The following is a 26,186-nucleotide window of genomic DNA, read 5'->3' as shown; positions in this document are numbered from 1 at the left end:
TGTCAACCAGCTCTTTCAAGTTTCAGCCGGTTGGGAGGGGTATTTTTAGGACACAGGCTTGGCAGGCACTGTGGCTAATTAATTACAGCTAAGTGTAAAGGTGTCAGTCACATGGGAAACTGTCTAGCTAATCTTGCCAACTCGGATGAAAATATTCAGTCAATGGCATGTGCATGGTAAACCAATATCAAAATCACCAGATTGGAAAACGGTGCGTTTGAAACGGAGATTTGTAGCTAACTATCTGGAATGTGAATAGTGACCACACTTTGAATCAAAGTTTGATTACGGTAATTAGTTAGCTAACTAACTATAAACGAGCCAGAATCAACAATGAAACATTCGACTTACATTGCTGAAACTCTGTGATGAGATGTAAAGTGGTTTGCCTGCTCCTGCGTGACTTGATTTCAGGAGTCGCCAACCAAATTTCAAAACGTTACATCTTTGCAGTAACTCTGCCATTTCCTCTAACGTTAGCTAGCAAGCTTAAGCTAACTAAAACAATCACTACAGTCCAATACACAACAGCAGTAACGTTACACACTATCAAGCACTAACTAGCTCTAGGAACTACATAGCTAGCTATATCATACACGACAATAGAAAGTGAAAAGTGTGCCATCTCTAAAGTTGATAGCAAGCTGCCATATGAATAAGACGGCCACGCTTTGGCCAGCTTGCTTTCCGTCAGTGTTAACACATAGCGCGCTTGCGCACATCTCAAATTTATGGAAGTGACGATATCTACATCGAATTGAGCCAATGGACTTTCTTTCCTAAAATAAAGTTTCGATTTAGAGATTTTGATTTCGGTCTGTTTCTGTTCAGAGGAAACATCAAACATGTTCAATGTGCATTTGACGTGTAAACATGCATTGTCAATCTAGTTATTACAATAAATTATAAAACATCTTTATTGATCAAAATGAAACACCCACTCAGTCTTTCATAACAACACACAATAGATAAATCAGTAGTGGAAAACAAGTTTGTCTACAATTAACTTTTATGTGCACATTGTTCATCTTGTCCTGTTTGTATTTAATTACGGTATCAATGTAATAGGAAATGTAAGACATGTCATACACACCCAGGTCTCCTTGGCCTAAAACCTAAACAAACAAAAAAGTTCTAAATCGTGAGACATTTAGATAGGCACATGTGCTGCATCTCATTTCATCAGATGTCAGAATAAAAAAAAAAAAAAAAAATCACACTTAGCATGTCAAAGGGGGGATACAGGATCATGATGAGTAGGGAGTCCTAAGTTAAATTGTCCAACAACAATGCAAAATTATTCAGTTTCAAAACATTTTCCTGTTGCGTGGGCAACTGAACAGTACCCTGGTCCCCAGTCCCCAGTGTGATTTTTTTAAATCTCAGCTGTATCGGAGGTCGTTCTCCAGGCCGTAGATCTTGGCCTTCAGGGTCTTCAGCTCCCCCTGGACCTTCTTGGTCCGAGCGTTGGTCTGACGCACTTCGTGTAGGATGGCCAGGTCCTGATTCGGGCCCACGTTCAGGGTGACCTGAAACACACAGGTACCACACCCACACATGAGCCTGCACATAGAAGCTAAGTAAACATACAACAGCTAAAACACCTCGATACACGACATTCACCTCCTACTCACCTTGAAAAGCTGTTTCTCCACATCTTTGAGTTTCTGTCGGAGGTGTTTGATGTCGGTCTTGAAGCCCTCCACCTCCATGGCCCTCCTCTTCTCCAGGGCCTCGTACCGCTGGGTCGTCATCTGAAGACGCTTCGCCATCTTGTCCGACCGATCCTACACACAAAGGTGAGCAAAACACAGTGGAGTAAACACACACACACACACCACAATGTATAACAAACAATAATTTAGCAAAATACACATGGTGTAGTCAGAATTATTCATATCCCGTAAGGATTCGTGGCTACGTACCTTGAAAATCTCCCTGCCCATGTCCCCCTCCTCTCTGATCTGAGCCAGGTCTGTCTCCAGGGTAACACACTGCTCCCTGTACATCTCAGCCAGGCGGTGGGCCTGCTTCAGCTCTTCCTGCACTGTCTGGGGCCACAGGAAATAGCAGGACACAACAACACCACAGGAAGTCCATTTTAGAATAAGGCTGTAACATAACAAAACGTGGAAAAAGTCAAGGGGTCTGAATCATTTCCAAAGGCACTGTATATACACAGTGCATTCGAAAAGTATCTACACCCCTTCCATTTTTCAACATTTTGTTACGTTACAGCCTTATTCTAAAATGGATTAAATAAAAACAATCAATCTACACACAATACCTCATCATAACAAAGCGAAAACAGGTTAGACATTTTTGCAAATGTATTACAAATAAAAAACAAATACCTTTATATAAGTATTCAGACCCTTTGCTATGAGACTCGAAATTGAGATCAGCTGCATCCTGTTTCCATTGATCATCCTTGAGATGTTTCTACAACTTGATTTGAGTCCATCTGTGGTAAATTCAATTGATTGGACATGATTTTGAAAGGCACACACCTGTCTGTATAAGGTCCCATAGTTGACAGTGCATGTCAGTTCAAACACCAAGCCATGAGGTCGAAGGAATTGTCCGTAGAGCTCTGAGACAGGATTGTGTTGAGGCAAAGATCTTGTCGAAGGGTACCAAAACATTGCTACAGTATTGAAGGTCCCCAAGAGCACAGTGGCCTCCATCATTCTTAAATGGAAGAAGTTTGGAACCACCAAGACTCTTCCTAGCTCTGGATGCCTGGCCAAACTGAGCAATCGGGGAGAAGGACCTTGGTTAGGGAGGTGACCAAGAACTCGATGGTCACTCTGACATAGGCTCTGTAGGCTATGGGCTCTCCAACCCTGTTCCAGGAGACTTGTTACACTAGGCTCTGTAGGCTATGGGCTCTCCAACCCTGTTCCAGGGGTCATAGGCCTAAAGGCTAGGCTATTGAGATTGACCTATTCCGCTCAAACTCAATGCCATGAAGTGTTTGATTTTCGACGGCATTTGCATTGATGTCAGAGTGATTAGAGAGACAATAGAGCCCTGAGTACCAGGCCATTAGCAAGTTTGGTAGGCTACTAATGACCATCAGCCGCATCAGAGCACCGTTTTGGAGAACCCTAGTTACTGTGACTCAACGGTCATGTGGAATTTGACTGCGGTCATGAATCGTGACTGCCGTGTGGCAGAAATATGGTCACCGTAACAGCCCTAGGCACAACAACGCTTTTAACACCACTTGTTCATGTAAAATAAAAAACATAAAAGAGACACTCCTTTATTTGAGGTGTTGGATGGGACATGATCCCAATGATGTAAGACCTCTGATCTGAAGCATGTGTACCACTACCCACCCTGAGCTCCTCCCTGTGGACGTGCTGTGTGTCAGGCTGGGGCTGGGTTAGAAGCAGAGCCATGCTGCTGCCGTGTCCTCTGGATCCTGGTCCCGGCTGCTCCCTCCCGTGACCATCACTGGCTTTCCTCAGACGGTCCTGGGTTGAGTCCAGCTCTCGCAGCAGCCGGTCCTTCTCCACCATCCAGCCCTTCTCGTGGGCCCGCGTCTCAAACTTCAGCTGTAGGAAGTCCCTGGTGCTCTCGTACAGCAGGTTCTGGGTCCGGTCCAGCCTGGGAGGGAGAGTAGAGAGGGACAAGGAGTGGGACAGAGAGGAAGGGAGAGAACATGTATTCAGGATAGTGGTATGTGAACTAGGATGGGCATTTTACATTTTTGAACTAGGATGGGCATTTTACGTTTACTCCGATGATTTTGCGCATTTATCTATCCCAACAATGCCTAATTTAACATAACCATTACAGGATAACAAACCCAAATTGCCCCATATACAGTGAGTATGCCAAACAAAGAACACATTCCTAATATTGTGTTGCACCCCCTCTTTTGCCCTCAGAACAGCCTCAATTTGTTGGGGCAGGACTCTACAAGCTGTCAAAAGCATCCACAGGGATGCTGGCCCATGTTGACTCCAATGCTTCCCACAGTTGTGTCAAGTTGGCTGGATGTCTTTTGAGTGATGGACCATTCTTGATACACACAGGAAACTGTTGAATGTGAAAAACACAGCAGTGTTGCAGGTGTGCCTGGCACCTACTACCATACCCAGTTCAAAAGGCACTTACATCTTTTGTCTTGCCCATTCACCCTCAATGGCGCACACACACACACACACAATCCATGTCTCAATTGTCAAGATTTAAAAATCGTTCTTTAACCCGTCTCCTCCCTTTCATCTACACTGATTGAAGTGGATTTAACAAGTGACATCAATAAGGGATACTAACTTTCACCTGATCGGTCTGTCATGGAAAGACCCCCTTTTTCTCCCCAATTTCGATCTTGTCTCATCCCTGCAACTCCCCAACGGGCTCGGGAGGTGAAGGTCGAGTCATGCGTCCCTCGAAACATGACCCGCCAAACCGTGCTTCTTAACACCCGCCCGCTTAACCCGGAAGCAAACTGCACCAATGTGTCGGAGGAAACACAGTTCACCTGATGACCGAAGTCAGCCTGCAGGTGCCCGGCCTGCCACAAGGAGTAGCTGGAGCGCGATGAGCCAAGTGAAGCCCCCCCGACCAAACCCTCCCCTAACCCGGACAACACTGGGCCAATTGTGCGCCACCCAATGGGACTCTCGATCACAGCCGGTTGTGATACAGCCCGGAATCGAACCCGGGTCTGTAGTGACGGCTCTAGCACTGCGATGCAGAGCCTTAGACAGCTGTGCCTCTCGGGAGGCCCAGTACAGGTGTTCTTAATGATTTGTATACTCAGTGTATATTCATTCATTCATTCATTAAAAAAAAAAAAAAGTGCCATTTAAGATTCATTTATTGAAACCGTAATATCAACTAGTTACATTATATTGTGGAACACAAACTTCAAAAAGGCAGTAACCTCAGCAGTGACACTTGCTTGTAGCAGACAAGACACTAATTTCCTGAGCCCTTATCACAGTCAAGACAACTATTTTATAATAAAAAACTATGTAATACAGTGCCTTCGGAAAGTATTCAGACCCCTTGACTTTTTCTATATTTCTTTAGGTTACAGCCTTATTCTAAATTTGATTACATCGTTTTTTCCCCCTTCATCAACCTACACACAATACCTCATAATGACAAAGCACAAACAGGTTTTTAGAAATGTTTACAAATGTGTACCATTTGTTTTGGGGGGGGGGGGGGATATTACATAAGTATTCAGATGTTTTATTCAGTACTTTGTTGAAGCACCTTTGGCAGCAATTACAGCCTCGAGTCTTCTTGGGTATGACGCTACAAGCTTGGCACACCTGTATTTGGGGAGTTTCACCCCAAATCCTCTCAAGGTTGGATGGGGAGCGTCGCTGCACAGCTATTTTCAGGTCTCTCCAGAGATGTTCGATCGGGTTCAAGTCCGGGCTCTGGCTGGTCCACTCAAGGACATTCAGAGACTTGTCCCGAAGCCACTCCTGCATTGTCTTGGCTGTGTGCTTAGGGTTGTTGTCCTGTTGGAAGGTGAACCTTCACCTCAGTCTAAGGTACTGAGCGGTCTGGAGCAGGTGAAAAACATCCCCACAGCATGATGCTGCCACCTCAATGCTTCACCGTAGGGATGGTGCCTGCCAGGTTTCCGCCAGACGTGACACTTGGCATTCAGGCCAAAGAGTTCAATCTCGGTTTCATCAGACCAGAGAATCTTGTTTCTCATGGTCTGAGAGTCTTTAGGTGCCTTTTGGGCAATTCCAAGCAGGCAGTCATGTGCCTTTTACTGAGGAGTGGCTTCCGTCTGGCCACTCTACAATAAAGGCCTAATTGGTGGAGTGCTGCAGAGATGGTTGTCCTTCTGAAAGTTTCTCCCAAGAGGCTTCAAAGCCTCTTAATGGCCAATACATAGCATCATCACCAGGGTTTATATACATCATTGAAACAGTCAAAACAGTTACTGTCAAAGAGTGATCATTTGAAACGGGGCTCAATTTGACGAGTTCAAAGTTCAAGGTTATAAACCAAAACCTGTCTTATTTTCAATATACAGACGTTCAATTTAGTTTATTCTGCCTGTTATTTGGAATTGTACAAATGGATTAACAATTCCACATTGAACACCGCATGGGGATGAATTACAGCCACACATCTGTTTGGTGAGTAGGCCTAAGCTTAATGATTCTGATGAAAATATGCTTGTTCTAGTTTCACCATCTATGTTCAGGGGGATTATAGCCTGGGCTAACCCATTCTAAATGCCAGTAGCGCTTCGGAAAGTAGCCTAAGCAGAAAAGACAGGACGCAATTATTTCAGCGCTCGTTGTTGGAACACATATTTCCCTACTTCAGTCAGTCAACCAGTCCATTTTTCATTTGTGATTAAACTTTTGTATAGGCATTTACAGAGCCTTCAGGAAGTATTCACACCCCTTGCCTTATTCCACATTGTTGTGTTACACCCTGAATTTAAAATGGATTAGATACATTTTCCTCCCGGCTACACACAATAAAAATACCCCATAATGACAAAGTGAAAACATGTTTTAAAAATACAGAAATATCTCATTTAAATTTGCTAACATTTCAAAGAAACATTTTCACTGTCAATATGGGGTATTGTGTGTAGATGGGTGAGAAAATTGATTTAATCCATTTTGAATTCAGGCTTTAACAACAAAATGTGGAATAAGTCGAGCTACGAATACTTTCTGAAAGCACTGTATTTCTGTACGCCTAACGGGCGCTTGTGTACGCACTCAGCATGCGTGTGTAGAGGAATGGGTCGGAACACAATTGATTGAGTGAGTGAGAACCCGAGGGGAAAGGGAATTTAGGGAGAAGAACTACGTGATGATTGGCTTGGTTTATTTTTTGTTGTGCCCCGCAAATGCACATGAACAAATGGAACACTGAAATCAAAGCAAATTAAAGTTGTCTTCAAGTCCTAATTTCAATCTCTGGTTGATGATAGAGTTTTGACGTCAGTTAGAGTACTCATGTCCATCCCTGATGTGAAGCCACTCTGACAGTGAGAGTAGTGATACAGTCCTGGCCTATAGTCGAGACATCTCTCTCTGCACATCATTTGGTGGTACAGTATGTGGGGTGGAGGAACATGAAATGTAGTAGCGATATGAAGAGTGCAGTATAGTAGGTAGTTCACATACTTGTCAGTGAGTACGGTGATGCGGTCCTGGTCTCTCTGGTGCTGGACCTGTCCCTCCTCCACGTGGATCCTCCTGTCCTCTAGCAGAGACTCCACCTGCTCTTTGGACAAACGAGTCTGCTCCTCCATCTGAGCCTGCAGTGCCTCCACCTGCACATTACACCAGTTCAATAGTGTTCAAGGAGCTAAATGAGTTGCTTTTGAGTGTGTGTCGTACTACCTGTAGTAGTAAGGTCTGGTTGTCTCTTCTGTACTGCTCTGGGCTTCCTCCATTCACCACTCCCTCTGATCTGGATGTCCGGCTTCCCTCTGCTCACAGACAGAAGCAAGGCTAAGTGGCACAGTCAGGGTAATAATGCACTCCCAAGACAGATTATTCCACATTTCCGTAAACTGATTTGCGCTAAGAGCCCACCGTAATCCTACTTACTAAATTTGATTTTAGTAGCTTCCCTCCTTAGGCTTAGGTTTATCTTACATAGGGAAGATCTTTCAACTCTTAGGTAGAGCAAATTGTTATGAGATGAAAAAAAAATCAAATGCAGGGCCAGCCCTGGCCTTTTGGGGCCTTAGGCAACATTTTGTTGGGAGGCCCCCTTACACATTTTTGCCATGGGACGGAGAGAAGATTTTGCTATTTTATAACAAATGTTATGGTATGTTTCTGCATTGGTCAGAGAGAAAATGTGCAGTTTTACAGCTAATTTCCTGCAATTCTACACATTGTGCCATGACTTATACCATGTTGATATGATATCTGAGTGAGAGTGACTAACAAAATAAAATGGGAACCCCCTGGAGGTCAGGGCCCCTGGGCACGTACCCTGGATGCCCGGTCTGTAATTCGACCATGATTACTACAAGTTTAGATAGCTGGCTAGACTAACTTACCAATCTAAAACATTTTAGTTGACATGGACTAATTGAGTGACTGTCAGCTGACAAACAAGAGAAAAGCTGCTGATGCACAACCACATTTTGAAATTGCACCTTGTGTATTCTACTATTCTAACACTCAACAGTAAGTTGAGACCCCGATGGTCACCTATGTCGCTTATGCCTGGGGTCGGCCCTGATCAAATGCCATCTTGAATGATTTTAATTATAAACCTTCTGCAATATCTCAAACCAACAGATACATCTAAATATGTATACCCCTAAAATATCATTATCAAATCACGAAAACAGAGACTTTTCTTCAACCTTTTGCAGATCCAGTTCTTGACTTTGCCATCTTCCGATGATCCAGAATTCTGGGCTCTAGTTTCTTCTGGGCTATGCTAACCTACAGCACAGTAGACAGACAGGCAGTAGTCATGTAAGTCGCCAACTAGATATAGATCCCTTTCCGAAATCATGTAAATGTCAAATAAGACAATGGAGTAGAATTAAGTTTGCTGAAGTGGAACTGTGACCCCTGACCTTGTGTGGAGGGTCACGGTGGAAGTAGGTGATCTCCCCAGTGTCTGGCCCCACCAGGGCTAACAGGTGCTGGATTTTCTTCCTGTCCTCCAGCTCTCTGAACACAAAGACAATAGAAAAACTGTATTTTTCATGTAAAGCTAGAAATGTCAATAGTAATTGTAAAGTGTAATTGTGAATCAAATGAGGGCTCACCTGATCTTGAGTCTGTCATTCTCTGCGTACAGACGCAGCGCCTGTTCCCTCTCCTGGAAGAGGTACACCTGCATGTCACTCAAAGCCTTCTGCAGCTCAGATATCTCCCCTTCGCGCTGTCGCACCTCCCACTGCAGCTTGTGCTGGGAGGGCAGGGAGAGACAGGGGTATTAGCACACACCCATCAGTTGCTCTGTCTGCACGGGTGCACCCCCGCACCCGCACCCACACACACACACACAGTTCACCTGGTCCTCTGTGGTGCCTCTGTACTTCTCCAGCATCTGCATCAGGTCATCGTGTTCTCCATCAAACTGTGCGATCTTCCCCCTGTAGAACTCCAGCAGCTCTCTGGAGGGGCGTAGGTAGGCCAGGCGCTCAGTGATGGGGGGCAGGGGAGAGTCCTCCACCCCAGGGGTGCGGTCTGTCTGCCTGGAAGGGAAGACAACCCAGAAGGGAGGAAATTATCCCACTAAGCTAACAAAGATAAAACCAATCTTGGAACAATTCCTTAGTCAGATTAGAGTAGGAGCTGTAGGGAGATTAGACACAATAATGAGATTAGACACAATAGATTTGGTCACTGCAATTATGTAATCTGATAGAGGAAACAATTAAACAACACAATAGGTAGCCTTTACTTACCTGTCTTTTGTTGGAGGTGACTCCATCATGTTGACCTGAAACACATTTATTGTTCAATTTCAGACACAGGTAAATGATTGGTATGATATGCGTGAAAGCCTGGGAGGTTTTAGGTAGGGCATTATTGGGCTCCCGAGTGGCGCAGCGGTCTAAGGCACTACATCTCAGTGCAAGAGGCATCACTGCAGTCCCTGGTCATAATCCAGGCTGCATCGTGATTGGGAGTCCCATAGAGCAGCGTACAATTGGCCCAGCATTGTCCGGGGTTGGCCGTAATTGTAAATAAGAATTTGTTCTTAACTTACTTGCCTAGTTAAATTAAGGTTCAATAAAACAATTTAAAAAGTATAACGTTAGCAGTTATCTGTTGTTGTGACTTGTGCCATGATACTGGGTGTTCGCCTACATGACCTCTCGAAACAATGTAATTCCCAAATTGAGAATGGCCGCTCCCTTCCAGTCGTTGCTAAGCGCCTGTATGGAAAAGGACGCGGGGAGTTTGAAACTGCTAACGTAACTGCAGCTGGCTGCTACCACCACTGGTTCCACTTGGTTACCTAGCTACGGTGGCTATCTGTGTCTATTAACTGTATTTATTAAATATAATAGCTTGCTAGTTCGTTCTAACAAAGTGAGCTGCCAGCTAGAACAACGGTGCACTCACTTCACAAACAAGTCTCAAATTAGCTTGCGTAAGCTAGCTAACACAGATGGATAACAGTACAAAAGGTTTGAGTGCCATATCCGATGGCAAAATTTCAACAATGATTCTAAATCTGTATTAAATATTGACATTCGTTTTCCCGTTACCTTTCACTGTTTCATGAAACTTCAGTGTCTGCCTCTTGAGATCCCGGAAGTTTACAAAGTCTTTCTTCGGAGAAAAAAAGTGCAGTGAGATTCGAGTAGCGATGCTCTACCGCCACCTACTGTCCTTTGTAGTGAATTGAAACACTTCTGCACCAGCTTCCGCACTGTTTTAGGGTAGCCTACATATAGTGAAATAGTGATATATATAAGCCTAACAAAGTTTTTTCTTTGTCATAGATAATTAAGCCTGAAACGTAATTGCCACAGGCACTAGTTTATAATATGTTACAATAACCTAACGCTACAGTAGTAGTAGAGGAGGTGGCATAAGGCTATGAATTATTTGCCCCTGGACTAGACACTGATATAAGGCCAGTTTTGTATCCATTACCATATCAATTGAGGTAATGATTTGTGGCGTGTACGCTGATCCTAGACCTGCGCCTGAGCAACTGTTACCCGGTGCTATTCTCGAAATAGGGCCCCTGGTGTCACTCATCTACTACCCAGCGTTCATTATCGGTAGCGCCACTTTTGGTAGGGAACTGTCGCACACAGGACGATTGAACGCCAGTTGGTAGCACCGATTTTTTTTGTCGAAAATGGAACGAAAAGTAGCTCGAGAATTTAGGCACAAGGTAATAACTTAATAATGAAATATTTGCATAATGTGTTAAGTAAAGCAATTTATGTTAAGTAAAGCAATTGCCGTTTCATTTCTCTTTGGCTGTTATCACAGCATGATGTACTCTGAACCCTGTTGGGATAACGCTTTTACACAGCTGCCTTTACATTTAATATGTCTTGATAGGTATTGAGAACTAATTAGTATAGGACAAACATATGGTTTGTCTTCGATTTTTATTGCATTGTTTCATCCTTTATTTCACAATTGTGAAATTAGACTGTTTGTGTGTTATACAACTTCATTCTCTGTAAGATTAAAACGTTGTTCCCTCATATGTAAGGATATGTAATTTCATATATTCCTTTTTAACACTGTATGTGTGTATGGTCTATACAGTAACATACATTTAGATTGTCTGAAGAGTCTGTACAGGTAAGCTAGGCTAAGGTATATCATGATGACATATGGCCTGTGTGTTGGCGTTCTTGATTGGTTAGTCGTTGTGCACTGTATATTGCAGAAAGTACTTCTGGGTTTTCCAACATATTTTTTGTTTGTTGTTCATTCTTGATCCAACACATACAGTTGAAGTCGGAAGTTTACATACACTTAGGTTGGAGTCATTAAAACCTGTTCTTCAACCACTCCACAAATTTCTTGTTAACAAACTATAATTTTGGCAAGTCGGTTAGGACATCTACTTTGTCTATGACAAGTCATTTTTCCAACAATTGTTCATAGACAGATTATTGCACTTATAATTCACTGTATCACAATTCCAGTGGGTCAGAAGTTTACATACACTAAGTTGACTGTGCCTTTAAACAGCTTGGAAAATTCCAGAAAATGATGTCATGGCTTTAGAAGCTTCTGATTGACATCATTTAAGTCAATTGGAGGTGTAGCTGTGGATGTATTTCAAGGCCTACCTTCAAGCTCAGTGCCTTTGCTTGACATCATGGGAAAATCAAAAGAAATCAGCCAAGACCTCAGAAAACAAATTGTAGACCTCCACAATTCTGATTCATCCTTGGGAGCAATTTCAAAATGCCTGAAGGTACCATGTGCATCTGTACAAACAATATTAAGCAAGTATAAACACCATGGGACCACGCAGCCGTCATACCGCTCATGAAGGAAAGGGGTTCTGTCTCCTAGAGATGAACGTACTTTGGTGCGAAAAGTACAAATCAATCCCAGAACAGCAGCAAAGGACCTTGTGAAGATGCTGGAGGAAACAGGTTCAAAAGTGTCTACATCCACAGTAAAACAAGTCCAATATCGACATAACCTGAAAGGCCGCTCAGCAAGGAATAAGCCATGGCTCCAAAACCGCCACCAAAAAAGCCAGACTACGGTTTGCAACTGCACATGGGGACAAAAATTTTACTTTTGAGAAATGTCCTCTGGTCTGATGAAACAAAAATAGAACTGTTTGGCCATAATGACCATCATTATGTTTGGAGGAAAAAGGGGGAGGCTTGCAAGCTGAAGAACACCATCCCAACCGTGAAGCACGGGGGTGGCAGCATCATGTTGTGGGGGTGCTTTGCTGCAGGAAGGACTGGTGCACTTCACAAAATAGATGGCATCATGAGGGAGGAAAATTATGTGGATATATTGAAGCAACATCTCAAGACATCAGTTAGGAAGTTAAAGCTTGGTCTCAAATGGGTCTTCCAAATGGACAATGACCCCAAGCATACTTCCAAAGTTGTGGCAAAATGGCTTAAGGACAACAAAGTCAAGGTCTTGGAGTGGCCATCACAAAGCCCTGATCTCAATCCCATAGAAAAATTGTGGTCAGAACTTAAAACGCATGTGCGAGCAAGGCGGCCTACAGACCTGACTCAGTTGCACCAGCTCTGTCAGGAGGAATGGGCCAAAATCCACCCAATTTATTGTGGGAAGCTTGTGGAAGGCCACCCGAAACATTTGACCCAAGTTAAACAATTGAAAGGCAATGCTACCAAGTACTACTTGAGTGTATGTAAACTTCTGACCCACTGGGAATGTGATGAAAGAAATAAAAGCTGAAATAAATAATTCTCTCTACTATTATTCTGACATTTCACATTCTTAAAATAAAGTGGTGATCCTAACTGACCTAAGACAGGGAATTTTTTTATAGGGTTAAATGTCAGGAATTGTGAAAAACTGAGTTTAAATATGTTTGGCTAAGGTTTATGTAAACTTCTGACTTCAAATGTATATACTAGTGATGAAATGAAATGAAATGCAGAAGTCCAGCCAGTCACACAGTGTTGCAATTCACTACAAAGAACAGTAGGTGGGCTCCCGAGTGAAGCAGCAGTCTAAGGCACTGCATCTCAATGCTAGAGGCGTCACTACAGACCCTGGTTCGATCCTTGGCTGTATTACAATCGGCCGTGATTGGGAGTCCCATAGGGCGGCGCACAATTGTCCCAGCATCATTGGGGTTAGGGTTTGGCCGGGGTAGGCCGTCATTGTAAATAAGAATTTGTTCTTGACTGACTTGCCTAGTTAAATAAATATATACAATTTTATTGTAGGCATACAATTGTTCATTTCCCAAATGCAGGTTAATAATGTCAAAACAGAAACTGTGTAAAGGGAACGTGATTCATTTGGGTGTTTTCAGTCCTCTGCAATGTGGATCCTGAGCTATCTGGCCTCAATGTTGTAGGTTGTCACTGGGTCGCTCCCCTTTTGATCATTTAGAGAGTGTCAGGGATGTCCAGCTATGCAGAAAGGAAGGGACAATTTACAGCAGCATTTAGAGAAGGAGAGAGCAGGTAGGCAGGCATGAGCAGCAAAGACTCATTTTATTTGTCTTTTAGAGGGGAATATAGGCTAATGTTGGATTGAAGTGGGCCCTTTAATCTCTATTATAGCTGATTTGACATTAATGTATGTTGTATTCACCCCTGGGCTTTGTTGGATGTTTGAGAAAAGGGAGTTTAAATGTTGAGAGCACAAGAGAACTTCAGTTATAACATAAGCTGTGTGTTGGTCCATGTTCCCAGACTTCCCAGTGGTCTGTGGGTGGTGCTTTATTATCGGCTTCATCAGTTTATGGGGCCAAAGTCTGCACATAGTCACATTGCTTACCCTGTCTCTCAATGTCGAGTCAGAGAGCTTTACGACACTATAAACACACCGGCATACACCCAGCAACCTTTGCATGTTTGTGCTTTTGTGCGGTAATGTGTATCTAGGTGTGTGTGTGTGTGTGTGCGTGCGTGTGTGTGTGTGTGTGTGTGTGTGTGTGTGTGTGTGTGTGTGTGTGTGTGGATGTGTTTAACTATGCTTGTGGAGACCTGAAGTCCCCACAAGAATAGTAAACAAACAAACATTTGACATTTTGATAGTCCCCACAAGGTCAAATGCTATTTCTAGGGGGTTTAGGGTTAGGTTAGAATTAGTGTTAGGGTTAGGGTTAGGAGCTAGAGTTTGTTTTAGTTTTGGGGTTAGGAGCCAGGGTTATGTTTAGGTTTAGGGTTAAGGTTAGGTTTTAGGGTTAATGTTGGGGTTAGGGAAAATAAGATTTTGAATGGGACTACATTTTGTGTCCCCACAAGGTTAGTTGTTTGTGTGTGTGTGTGTGTGTGTGTGTGTGTGTGTGTGTGTGTGTGTGTGTGTGTGTGTGTGTGTGTGTGTGTGTGTGTGTGTGTGTATGGTGCAGGACCTCTTGTCTCAGGGTTGTACTGTAAGGTCATACTGCTCACCTCACTATTCCAAACCCACCTCCATCCTCCCCCCTCCGTCTCACTCCCTCTCCCCAGTCCCGTGGCATAAGAGTGGCTCCCAGCCCAGAGTCCTAGTGAGGGCCAGTCACTTCACAGGAGAAAGGATCTAGAAAGAGGAACAGCTACCTGGCCTTCTGCCACCAGCATCAACAATACAGTAGAGATACTATTGATGCTGATGCTTTTATAGGCACACAAACACAGCAAACATATACACGGGCACGCACACACACACACACACACTGAGGCACTCACACATAGACAATCATCCTTAATGAAGGATATGGGCTACATTAATGACTGGCCCAAGCGCTTCCTCAAAACCTTTCTGCAGCAGTTCAGTCGTTACAAGGTAAGAAACACACACACACACACACACACACACACACACACACACACACACACACACACACACACACACACACACACACACACACACACACACACCTAGGGCTAGAGTGCATGTACCCTGTCATGGTGAAAGGACCACAGCTGAGAGGGATGTGTCAGTAAGAGTCTGCAGCTTTCCCCGACTGTGGCAGCTGCTATCTTGTCTGTGATAAAGAGGATGATGAAGATGTCTGTGTTGTCTAGGTGGAGCTGCTCATTGACAATGAGGCAGAAAAGGATTACCTGTACGATGTCCTGCGGATGTACCACCAGTGAGTACCACCATCTCTGTCTGACTTTCACATTAGTTTACTGCTAAATTATTGACTTGTTAGTAATTTTTAGGACAAACAATTTTCGCCACAGTTTTTCGATTTTCTTCCCTTATCTGATTTCAGTTTGCTGATCCTTTATTTGGGGAAGTGTATTGTTAGTACTGTACTCTGCCAGTACAAGATAAATTAATTGTTAGTAGTTTGTAGAAGTTGTTAGTAGTGTGCTCTGCCAGTACTAGATAAATTAATTGTTAGTAGTTAGTAGTAGTTGTTAGTAGTGTACTCAACCAGTACTAGATAAATACATTGTTAGTAGAAGTAGTTGTTAGTAGTGTACTCAACCAGTACTAGATAAATACATTGTTAGTAGAAGTAGTTGTTAGTAGTGTACTCAACCAGTACTAGATAAATACATTGTTAGTAGTAGTTGTTGTTAGTGGTGTACTCTGCCAGTTCTAGATAAATACATTGTTAGTAGTTAGTAGAAGTAGTTGTTGGTGGTGTACTCTGCCAGTACTAGATAAATACATTGTTAGTAGTTAGTAGAAGTTGTTAGTAGTGTACTCAACCAGTACTAGATAAATACATTGTTAGTAGTAGTTGTTGTTAGTGGTGTACTCTGCCAGTACTAGATAAATACATTGTTAGTAGTTAGTAGAAGTGTGTGTGTGTGTGTGTGTGTGTGTGTGTGTGTGTGTGTGTGTGTGTGTGTGTGTGTGTGTGTGTGTGTGTGTGTGTGTGTGTGTGTGTGTGTGTGTGTATACAAGTCTTTTATGTTGAGAGATAAGGTTTCATTCAGGAATGTGATGTTCATGTGGACTGAATGGGGAGTTAGAGGAGCTGGTTTCCATGTGCTCTGGGTATAGAGCCAGAACTCTGAGACCCCATTGGTTAGACCTACAGTATGATCAGTTTTCCACTGTGCTCCGCCAAGCCTGGCCAGTTATTCACAAAAGCCATTTCCCCCTTCATACACGAGTCAAGAGAGAAATGGTGAACGTTAATAATGAATAGTCATAGGTCATAGGCCTTTTTGTTCCCATTGGTAGGTTGATTGCACATTATTGATATCCTTGACGACCCATAAGGCTGTGGTGTTTATCAAACTGTTCTGTCCTAGTTGTTCTGTACGCAGCTTTGAGGCACGTTTTCCTCCTAGTCATGTATGTCAGAAATAGGAATGATGAAGGAAGGCATTCAAAACCTCTCGCTCTCTCTTAAATTATTGTGTGTGTGTGTGTGTGTGTGTGTGTGTGTGTGTGTGTGTGTGTGTGTGTGTGCGTCAAGCATGTGTGTGTGTGTGTGTTGAGCTGACCTCTGACCCTCTGCTCTCTCCCTCAGGTCCATGGAGTTGTCAGTGTTGGTGGGAGACCTGAAACTGGTCATCAACGAGCCCAGCCGCCTGCCGCTGTTTGATGCCATCCGGCCCCTCATTCCCCTCAAACACCAGGTGGAGTACGACCTGCACACCCCTAAGAGGTCACGGTGAGTGGAGGGGTCGCTGCCACCCACCAGGCTGGAGCTTTAACAGTCCATAGACTTTCAATAAGATGCCTTTGTCGTATATGTTCTAGTCACTCCCAAGATAACGACAATGTACACTACATTGATACACAGAACTGATAACCCCTTCCTGTCATCTTCCATCTATCCCTTTCTCCCTCTCCCCCCTGTCTTTCTTCTCCTACATCCTCTTCCCCCTCCTGGTGGCGCAGTAAGCTAAAGGAGGTGCGTCTGGACCGTACTCATCCTGAGGGGCTGGGGCTGAGTGTAAGAGGGGGCCTGGAGTTCGGCTGTGGACTCTTCATCTCACAGATCGTCAAGGATGGACAGGCTGGAAACAGTGGCCTGCAGGTGTGTGTGTGTGTGTGTGTCTGTTTTCATGAGGTCATGAAAGGGACAGTCTTTTCATATGATATGGTCAATATTTCCACTAGGTGGAGTAAAGAAACATTGATTAGTTTAGTTACCCTTTGAAAAGCAGATTCATAGACTGCACCACCTGACTCTGTTGAGAAATGTCAAACGTCTTTGTATTAGTCATTATGCAGTTCATATGGGTATCTCTCCTTGCTGTTTTACATATAGTAATCAGGGTTGGGGTCAATTCCTTTGAAATTCCAGTCAATTCAGAAAGTGAACCAAATTCCAGTTCCACATTTTCCTCATTGAAAAAAGCATTGAAGAAAATTGGAATTGGAATTGGCGTTTCAGTGTTGTTCCTGAATTGAAATGGAATTGACCCCAATCCTGCTAGAAATCGAATGCATCACCTATGCATGCATCAAATAAAACCAATCATAGGAACAAACTGCTTTGTTAAAACATCAGGGAATTTTTGAAGTACCTTCCTGTCCTTCATGAAGTAATTTGCTCCTGACTGATTTAACCTGCTGTACTGTCTGGGGCGGCAGGTAGCCTAGTGGTTAGAGCGTTGGACTAATAACCGAAAGGTTGCAAGATTGAATCCCAGAGCTGACAAGGTAAAAATCTGTCATTCTGCCCCTGAACAAGGCAGTTAACCCACTGTTCCTAGGCTGTCATTGAAAATAAGAATTTGTTCTTAACTGACTTGCCTAGTCAAATAAAGATAAAATAAAATACTGTAGATATTCCCCTCAGTCAGCACGACAGATGTCCCACACTTCCATTAGCTCAGTAACCAGTGACACAAATTGACACACCGCTACTGAGGTGACACAGCCATCCTGTCTGGCATCTGGAGGAAAAAAAGTTTTACCAGTGAGCACAAGACTTTGAAAATATGCAATTTCAATGTCCATTCAACATATTTTGCTCACAGGGTACCCAGTATGGAGGGTGGAGGGGTTGTTGTCAGACATCTGAAGAGAAGCAAACACACAATGCGAAACATAACACTCAGAGAAATGTAGCCACACACTTTGTCACAACACATAAAAAATGATGGTCGTTGTAATGTCTGACCTCTGTGTGACCTCCAGATGGGAGATGAGATTGTACGCATCAATGGATATTCCATTTCTTCCTGTATCCACGAGGAAGTCATCAACCTCATCAAGACCAAGAAGACCGTGTCGCTCAAAGTCAGGCGTAAGTTCACCCAACTCATTCAGGGCATATCCCAATAATGTACCTATCTTTATGTCGTCTAAGTAATTAGACTTCATTTTCAATTTCTGTCTATTTGCTTCTTTTCTCTGTGCAGAGGTTGGAATGATACCAGTGAAGAGGTAGGGCTGTTTCTCTCTTGGTTGGTATTGTATTTGACAACTTTCTGTTTTAGCAAAGACAAGATGAGATGTGAGATTAATAAAACAACAAACTATATACTCTGTTTTATGAATTTCATGTGTCAGGTGTCCCTCACAAAACAGGTTTTCAACCGACCTCAAAGTATCATCCTGGTTAAATAAAGGTTAAATAAATACATAAATGAATATAGAATTAGATTTCTGTTCTTCTCCAGTTCCACAGGGGAGCCTTTGAAGTGGCAGTTTGTGGACCAGTTTTTGTCTGAGTCTGGGGTGAGAATGAGATTCATATTCTTTTAGATGAAATATTCTCTCATATTCTTTATTCCTTTGGCCCTTCTTCATTCCCTTGTTGTAATTTAATAAACCCTCTTATCCAGATAAATAGAGGGCAGAAAATAACATACTGTAATGCAACCAAGTACATCTCTCTACCTCTCCCTCTCCCTCTCTCTCTCTCTCTCTCTCTCTCTCTCTCTCTCTCTCTCAGAAGAAAAGCAGTGTGGCAGGCCTGGCGTCCATGGGAGGCAAGGAGATCAAGGAGAAGAAGGTGTTCCTGAGCTTGGTGGGCACCAAGGGCATGGGCGTCAGCATCTCCAGTGGCCCCACACAGCAGCCTGGTATCTACATCAGTAACGTCAAACCTGGCTCCCTCGCTGCTGAAGTAGGACTACAGGTAAGTGTTTGGCCCTGTTTAGCATACTGTAAACCACTATGAAATGAACATCTAGAAATGTATCATGATGATCACCTGTGCATAATAAACTCATAGTGTTTTGTCAAGATCCATGAGAAATCTTACTGGCTAGGAATTGTTTTCTGAACCATGTCTCAGAGTGTTTATGTGAGAAGATCCCATCTAGCTTGGTCCTAGTATGCCACAACGTCCCAATGTGGATTCCAATAAAGTGCTGAAATGTGTGTGTGTTGCTGCATGGTTGGTATTGCGAGTTGTATTGTGTTTTGTGTTGGTAGATTGGTGACCAGATCGTTGAGGTGAACAGGGTGGAATTCAATAATCTGGACCACAAAGAGGTAGGACACACAAAATGCAAACAAAGGTTTGATACCTTCCCGAAGACAGTTTTGCTTGGTAAATAATACATTTCCTTGGTAAATAATATGCTTTCTTTTGTGTTTACTGCTTAGTAAAGTTTTATCTGTATTGTGTCTGCAGGCTGTCCGAGTTCTGAAGAGCAGCAGGAGTCTAACCATCACAGTTCTTTCTGGTGCTGTAAGTACACCGTCAACTGCTACGAACAGTGCTTCCTTATAGGAATAGTCCACTCAAAAACTGTCTTTTGATATTTTTTTAATTAGGTCATTGTTGATACAGTCCCAAAAATGTTTTTATGTCAGCAGTTTTCAATATATAGCACTTTCAGGAAGAAAAGTGAAGAATGCGACATCATCATGAAGACGCAATTCCACAACTTATCTGCAGCAGCATACCCCTAACGACTTGCTATACCCCTAATAACGTACTACAGTATACCCCTAATGACTTACTATACCCCTAATGACTTACTATACCCCTAATGACTTACTATACCCCTAATGACTTACTATACCCCTAACGACTTGCTATACCCCTAATAACTTACTACAGTATACCCCTAATGACTTACTATACCCCTAATGACTTACTATACCCCTAATGACTTACTATACCCCTAATGACTTACTATAGCCCTAATGACTTACTACAGTATACCCCTAATGACTTACTATACGCCTAACGACTTACTATACCCCTAATGACTTACTATAGCCCTAATGACTTACTATACCCCTAATGACTTACTATACCCCTAACGACTTACTATACCCCTAATAACTTACTACAGTATACCCCAAATGACTTACTATACCCCTAATGACTTACTATACCCCTAATGACTTACTATACCCCTAATGACTTACTATACCCCTAATAACTTACTACAGTATACCCCAAATGACTTACTATACCCCTAATGACTTACTATACCCCAAACGACTTACTATACCCCTAATGACTTACTATACCCCTAACGACTTACTATACCCCTAACGACTTACTATACCCCTAATGACTTACTATACCCCTAATGACTTACTATACCCCTAATGACTTACTATACCCCTAACGACTTACTATACCCCTAACGACTTACTATACCCCTAACGACTTACTATACCCCTAATGACTTACTATACCCAAAATGACTTACTATACCCCTAATGACTTACTATACCCCTAATGACTTACTATACCCCTAATGACTTACTATACCCCAAATGACTTACTATACCCCTAATGACTTACTATTCCCCTAATGACTTACTATACCCCTAACGACTTACTATACCCCTAATGACTTACTATACCCCTAATGACTTACTATACCCCTAATGACTTACTATACCCCTAACGACTTACTATACCCCTAACGACTTACTATACCCCTAATGACTTACTATACCCCTAATGACTTACTATACCCCTAATGACTTACTTCAGTATACCGATAATGACTTACTATACCCCTAATGACTTGCTATACCCCTAACGACTTGCTATACCCCTAATGACTTACTTCAGTATACCGATAATGACTTACTATACCCCTAATGACTTACTATACCCCTAATGACTTACTATACCCCTAACGACTTACTATACCCCTAACGACTTACTATACCCCTAACGACTTACTATACCCCTAACGACTTACTATACCCCTAACGACTTACTATACCCAAAATGACTTACTATACCCCTAATGACTTACTATACCCCTAATGACTTGCTATACCCCTAACGACTTGCTATACCCCTAATGACTTACTTCAGTATACCGATAATGACTTACTATACCCCTAATGACTTACTATACCCCTAATGACTTACTATACCCCTAACGACTTGCTATACCCCTAATGACTTACTATTCCCCTAATGACTTACTATACCCCTAACGACTTACTTCAGTATACCGATAATGACTTACTATACCCCTAACGACTTGCTATACCCCTAATGACTTACTTCAGTATACCGATAATGACTTGCTATACCCCTAACGACTTACTATACCCCTAACGACTTACTATACCCCTAATGACTTACTATACCCCAAATGACTTACTATACCCCTAATGACTTACTATTCCCCTAATGACTTACTATACCCCTAATGACTTACTATACCCCTAATGACTTACTATACCCCTAATGACTTACTATTCCCCTAATGACTTACTATACCCCTAACGACTTACTATACCCCTAATGACTTACTATACCCCTAATGACTTACTATACCCCTAATGACTTACTATACCCCTAACGACTTACTATACCCCTAATAACTTACTACAGTATACCCCAAATGACTTACTATACCCCTAATGACTTACTATACCCCTAATGACTTACTTCAGTATACCGATAATGACTTACTATACCCCTAATGACTTGCTATACCCCTAACGACTTGCTATACCCCTAATGACTTACTTCAGTATACCGATAATGACTTACTATACCCCTAATGACTTACTATACCCCTAATGACTTACTATACCCCTAACGACTTGCTATACCCCTAATGACTTACTATTCCCCTAATGACTTACTATACCCCTAACGACTTACTTCAGTATACCGATAATGACTTACTATACCCCTAACGACTTGCTATACCCCTAATGACTTACTTCAGTATACCGATAATGACTTGCTATACCCCTAACGACTTACTATACCCCTAACGACTTACTATACCCCTAATGACTTACTATACCCCAAATGACTTACTATACCCCTAATGACTTACTATTCCCCTAATGACTTACTATACCCCTAACGACTTACTATACCCCTAATGACTTACTATACCCCTAATGACTTACTATACCCCTAATGACTTACTATACCCCTAACGACTTACTATACCCCTAATGACTTACTATACCCCTAATGACTTACAATACCCCTAATGACTTACTATACCCCTAATGACTTACTATAGCCCTAATGACTTACTACAGTATACCCCTAATGACTTACTATACGCCTAACGACTTACTATACCGCTAATGACTTACTATAGCCCTAATGACTTACTATACCCCTAATGACTTACTATACCCCTAACGACTTACCATACCCCTAATGACTTACTATACCCCTAATGACTTACTATACCCCTAATGACTTACTATACACCTAATAACTTACTACAGTATACCCCAAATGACTTACTATACCCCTAATGACTTACTATACCCCTAATGACTTACTATACCCCTAATGACTTACTATACCCCTAATAACTTACTACAGTATACCCCAAATGACTTACTATACCCCTAATGACTTACTATACCCCAAACGACTTACTATACCCCTAATGACTTACTATACCCCTAACGACTTACTATACCCCTAACGACTTACTATACCCCTAATGACTTACTATACCCCTAACGACTTACTATACCCCTAACGACTTACTATACCCCTAACGACTTACTATACCCCTAACGACTTACTATACCCCTAACGACTTACTATACCCAAAATGACTTACTATACCCCTAATGACTTACTATACCCCTAATGACTTGCTATACCCCTAACGACTTGCTATACCCCTAATGACTTACTTCAGTATACCGATAATGACTTACTATACCCCTAATGACTTACTATACCCCTAATGACTTACTATACCCCTAACGACTTGCTATACCCCTAATGACTTACTATTCCCCTAATGACTTACTATACCCCTAACGACTTACTTCAGTATACCGATAATGACTTACTATACCCCTAACAACTTGCTATACCCCTAATGACTTACTTCAGTACCGATAATGACTTGCTATACCCCTAACGACTTACTATACCCCTAACGACTTACTATACCCCTAATGACTTACTATACCCCAAATGACTTACTATACACCTAATAACTTACTACAGTATACCCCAAATGACTTACTATACCCCTAATGACTTACTATACCCCTAATGACTTACTATACCCCTAATGACTTACTATACCCCTAATAACTTACTACAGTATACCCCAAATGACTTACTATACCCCTAATGACTTACTATACCCCAAACGACTTACTATACCCCTAATGACTTACTATACCCCTAACGACTTACTATACCCCTAACGACTTACTATACCCCTAATGACTTACTATACCCCTAACGACTTACTATACCCCTAACGACTTACTATACCCCTAACGACTTACTATACCCCTAACGACTTACTATACCCCTAACGACTTACTATACCCAAAATGACTTACTATACCCCTAATGACTTACTATACCCCTAATGACTTACTATACCCCTAATGACTTACTATACCCCAAATGACTTACTATACCCCTAATGACTTACTATTCCCCTAATGACTTACTATACCCCTAATGACTTACTATACCCCTAATGACTTACTATACCCCTAACGACTTACTATACCCCTAATGACTTACTATACCCCTAATGACTTACTATACCCCTAATGACTTACTATACCCCTAATGACTTACTTCAGTATACCGATAATGACTTACTATACCCCTAATGACTTGCTATACCCCTAACGACTTGCTATACCCCTAATGACTTACTTCAGTATACCGATAATGACTTACTATACCCCTAATGACTTACTATACCCCTAATGACTTACTATACCCCTAACGACTTGCTATACCCCTAATGACTTACTATTCCCCTAATGACTTACTATACCCCTAACGACTTACTTCAGTATACCGATAATGACTTACTATACCCCTAACGACTTGCTATACCCCTAATGACTTACTTCAGTATACCGATAACGACTTACTATACCCCTAACGACTTACTATACCCCTAACGACTTACTATACCCCTAACGACTTGCTATACCCCTAATGACTTACTTCAGTATACCGATAATGACTTGCTATACCCCTAACGACTTACTATACCCCTAATGACTTACTATACCCCTAATGACTTACTATACCCCTAATGACTTACTATACCCCTAATGACTTACTATACCCCTAACGACTTACTATACCCCTAATGACTTACTATACCCCTAATGACTTACTATACCCCTAATGACTTACTATACCCCTAATGACTTACTATACCCCTAATGACTTACTTCATACCCCTAATGACTTACTATACCCCTAATGACTTGCTATACCCCTAACGACTTACTATACCCCTAATGACTTACTTCAGTATACCGATAATGACTTACTATACCCATAATGACTTACTATACCCCTAACGACTTACTATACCCCTAACGACTTACTATACCCCTAATGACTTACTATACCCCTAACGACTTGCTATACCCCTAATGGCGTATTATACCCTTAATGACTTACTACAGTATATATAAAAATATATATATATTATTGTAAAAGTCCAAAAATTGATGTAGCAATTGCAGATTGTCCCTGATCAACTCTCATTTCCACCTCAAGACAGGGAGTAAATTGAAAGAATAAACAGCATCTGTGATTCTTATAGGCGATTGTTATTCTCTCATCTCCCGCTCTCACTACATTTATCCCGTGTGCTGTTATTTCCTTGTGGAATGGCACTTCCATTACAGTCCATCACAGATGTGTTATTTGTTGATTTGTGTGCAAACAAGTGCCTTCTTGGGATTGTCCATATGCTTGAGTGAGTTAACACCCGTTTAACCAGTTTGTAAGTCTCACTCAAAGTTCCAAAACTGAGAGATTGGAACACTCTTGCACCCCCTTTCTGCTGTCTGTCTGTCTGTCTGTCTGTCTGTCTGTCTGTCTGTCTGTCTGTCTGTCTGTCTGTCTGTCTGTCTGTCTGTCTGTCTGTCTGTCTGTCTGTCTGTCTGTCTGTCTGTCTGTCTGTCTGTCTGTCCCGCACAGGGCAGTGAGTTGTTTATGACAGGCGAGGAGCGTCTGGCGGTGGAGGCTCGTAGGGCGCTGGACAGACAAGAGCTGATGCAACAGAAGAGGGTTGCCCTAGAGACCAACAAGATCATTAAGGAGCAGCAGGAGAAGGAGAGGCAGTGAGTGGATATTGATTGGTTGATTAAAATTGGATATTTGGTTCTACTTTTAACAATATTTAATTCCATTGTCCTCCAAGAGTTGCTGAATCTCCTCTCTACTTCAGTTTGCTCCTCAATTCATAACGAGGTAGCTGTGGTGATCCCTTACCAAAAACACAATTTAAACCACACAAGTGGATATAGGGCATTTCAAATCATGAAGTTTAACTCAAAGAAGTGATCAAACATATTTCCATTGTGGTGCTTAGAGCCAAATATTCTATAGAATCGTTTTCCCGCCAAACAATGTTGGGGAGATTGGACAGAAACACTCAGAAAAAACACTTGATGATTATAGATTATTGTATTCAGAGAGCTGAAGCTTTGACATTTGGGAACTTATGCTGGTAAACTGATCAATGTACTTTTGCCAAAAGTTAAACCCCTACAACTCATCCAGAACGCCACAGCCGTCTGGTGTTCAACCTTCCCAAGTTCTCTCACGTCACCCCGCTCCTCCGCACACTCCACTGGCTTCCAGTTGAAGCTTGCATCTGCTACAAGACCATGGTGCTTGCCTACGGAGCTGTGAGGGGAACGGCACCTCCGTACCTTCAGGCTCTGATCAGTCCCTACACCCAAAGAAGG

At 42.3% G+C, this 26,186-nt stretch overlaps 2 protein-coding genes across 3 annotated transcripts in view; one reads left to right on the top strand and one right to left on the bottom strand.

Annotated features, from left to right (window-relative positions):
- Window positions 1-893: 893 nt before the first annotated feature.
- On the bottom strand, window positions 894-10,362 carry ccdc77 (coiled-coil domain containing 77). Its single transcript, XM_014170020.2, has 12 exons — window positions 10,214-10,362; window positions 9,404-9,438; window positions 9,007-9,190; window positions 8,759-8,901; window positions 8,564-8,660; window positions 8,345-8,426; window positions 7,362-7,450; window positions 7,143-7,291; window positions 3,345-3,615; window positions 1,926-2,051; window positions 1,635-1,787; window positions 894-1,529 (listed from the first exon to the last, which is right to left on the bottom strand). The coding sequence occupies exons 2-12, from the start codon at window positions 9,430-9,432 to the stop codon at window positions 1,383-1,385; spliced, it is 1,470 nt and encodes a 489-aa protein (XP_014025495.2). The 5' UTR covers window positions 9,433-9,438; window positions 10,214-10,362; the 3' UTR covers window positions 894-1,382.
- A 195-nt stretch (window positions 10,363-10,557) lies between these two features.
- LOC106584586 (harmonin) overlaps window positions 10,558-26,186 on the top strand; it is a 48,546-nt gene continuing 32,917 nt past the window's right edge. The window contains exons 1-11 of one of the 2 annotated variants that reach the window (XM_014170040.2): window positions 10,558-10,851; window positions 15,167-15,234; window positions 16,579-16,722; window positions 16,953-17,091; window positions 18,201-18,309; window positions 18,425-18,449; window positions 18,686-18,743; window positions 18,964-19,146; window positions 19,446-19,505; window positions 19,648-19,704; window positions 25,414-25,556. In XM_014170040.2, the coding sequence (XP_014025515.2) occupies window positions 10,816-10,851; window positions 15,167-15,234; window positions 16,579-16,722; window positions 16,953-17,091; window positions 18,201-18,309; window positions 18,425-18,449; window positions 18,686-18,743; window positions 18,964-19,146; window positions 19,446-19,505; window positions 19,648-19,704; window positions 25,414-25,556 (1,022 nt within the window). In that variant the 5' untranslated portion in view covers window positions 10,558-10,815. Of the gene's footprint in view, window positions 10,852-15,166; window positions 15,235-16,578; window positions 16,723-16,952; window positions 17,092-18,200; window positions 18,310-18,424; window positions 18,450-18,685; window positions 18,744-18,960; window positions 19,147-19,445; window positions 19,506-19,647; window positions 19,705-25,413; window positions 25,557-26,186 lie in introns of both variants that reach the window. The other variant, XM_014170039.2, reaches the window with a different exon arrangement.

The sequence above is a fragment of the Salmo salar genome, chromosome ssa23, assembly GCF_905237065.1.
Source record: "Salmo salar chromosome ssa23, Ssal_v3.1, whole genome shotgun sequence".
NCBI lineage: Eukaryota > Metazoa > Chordata > Actinopteri > Salmoniformes > Salmonidae > Salmo > Salmo salar.
This window is presented reverse-complemented; position numbering and strand designations above follow the sequence as displayed.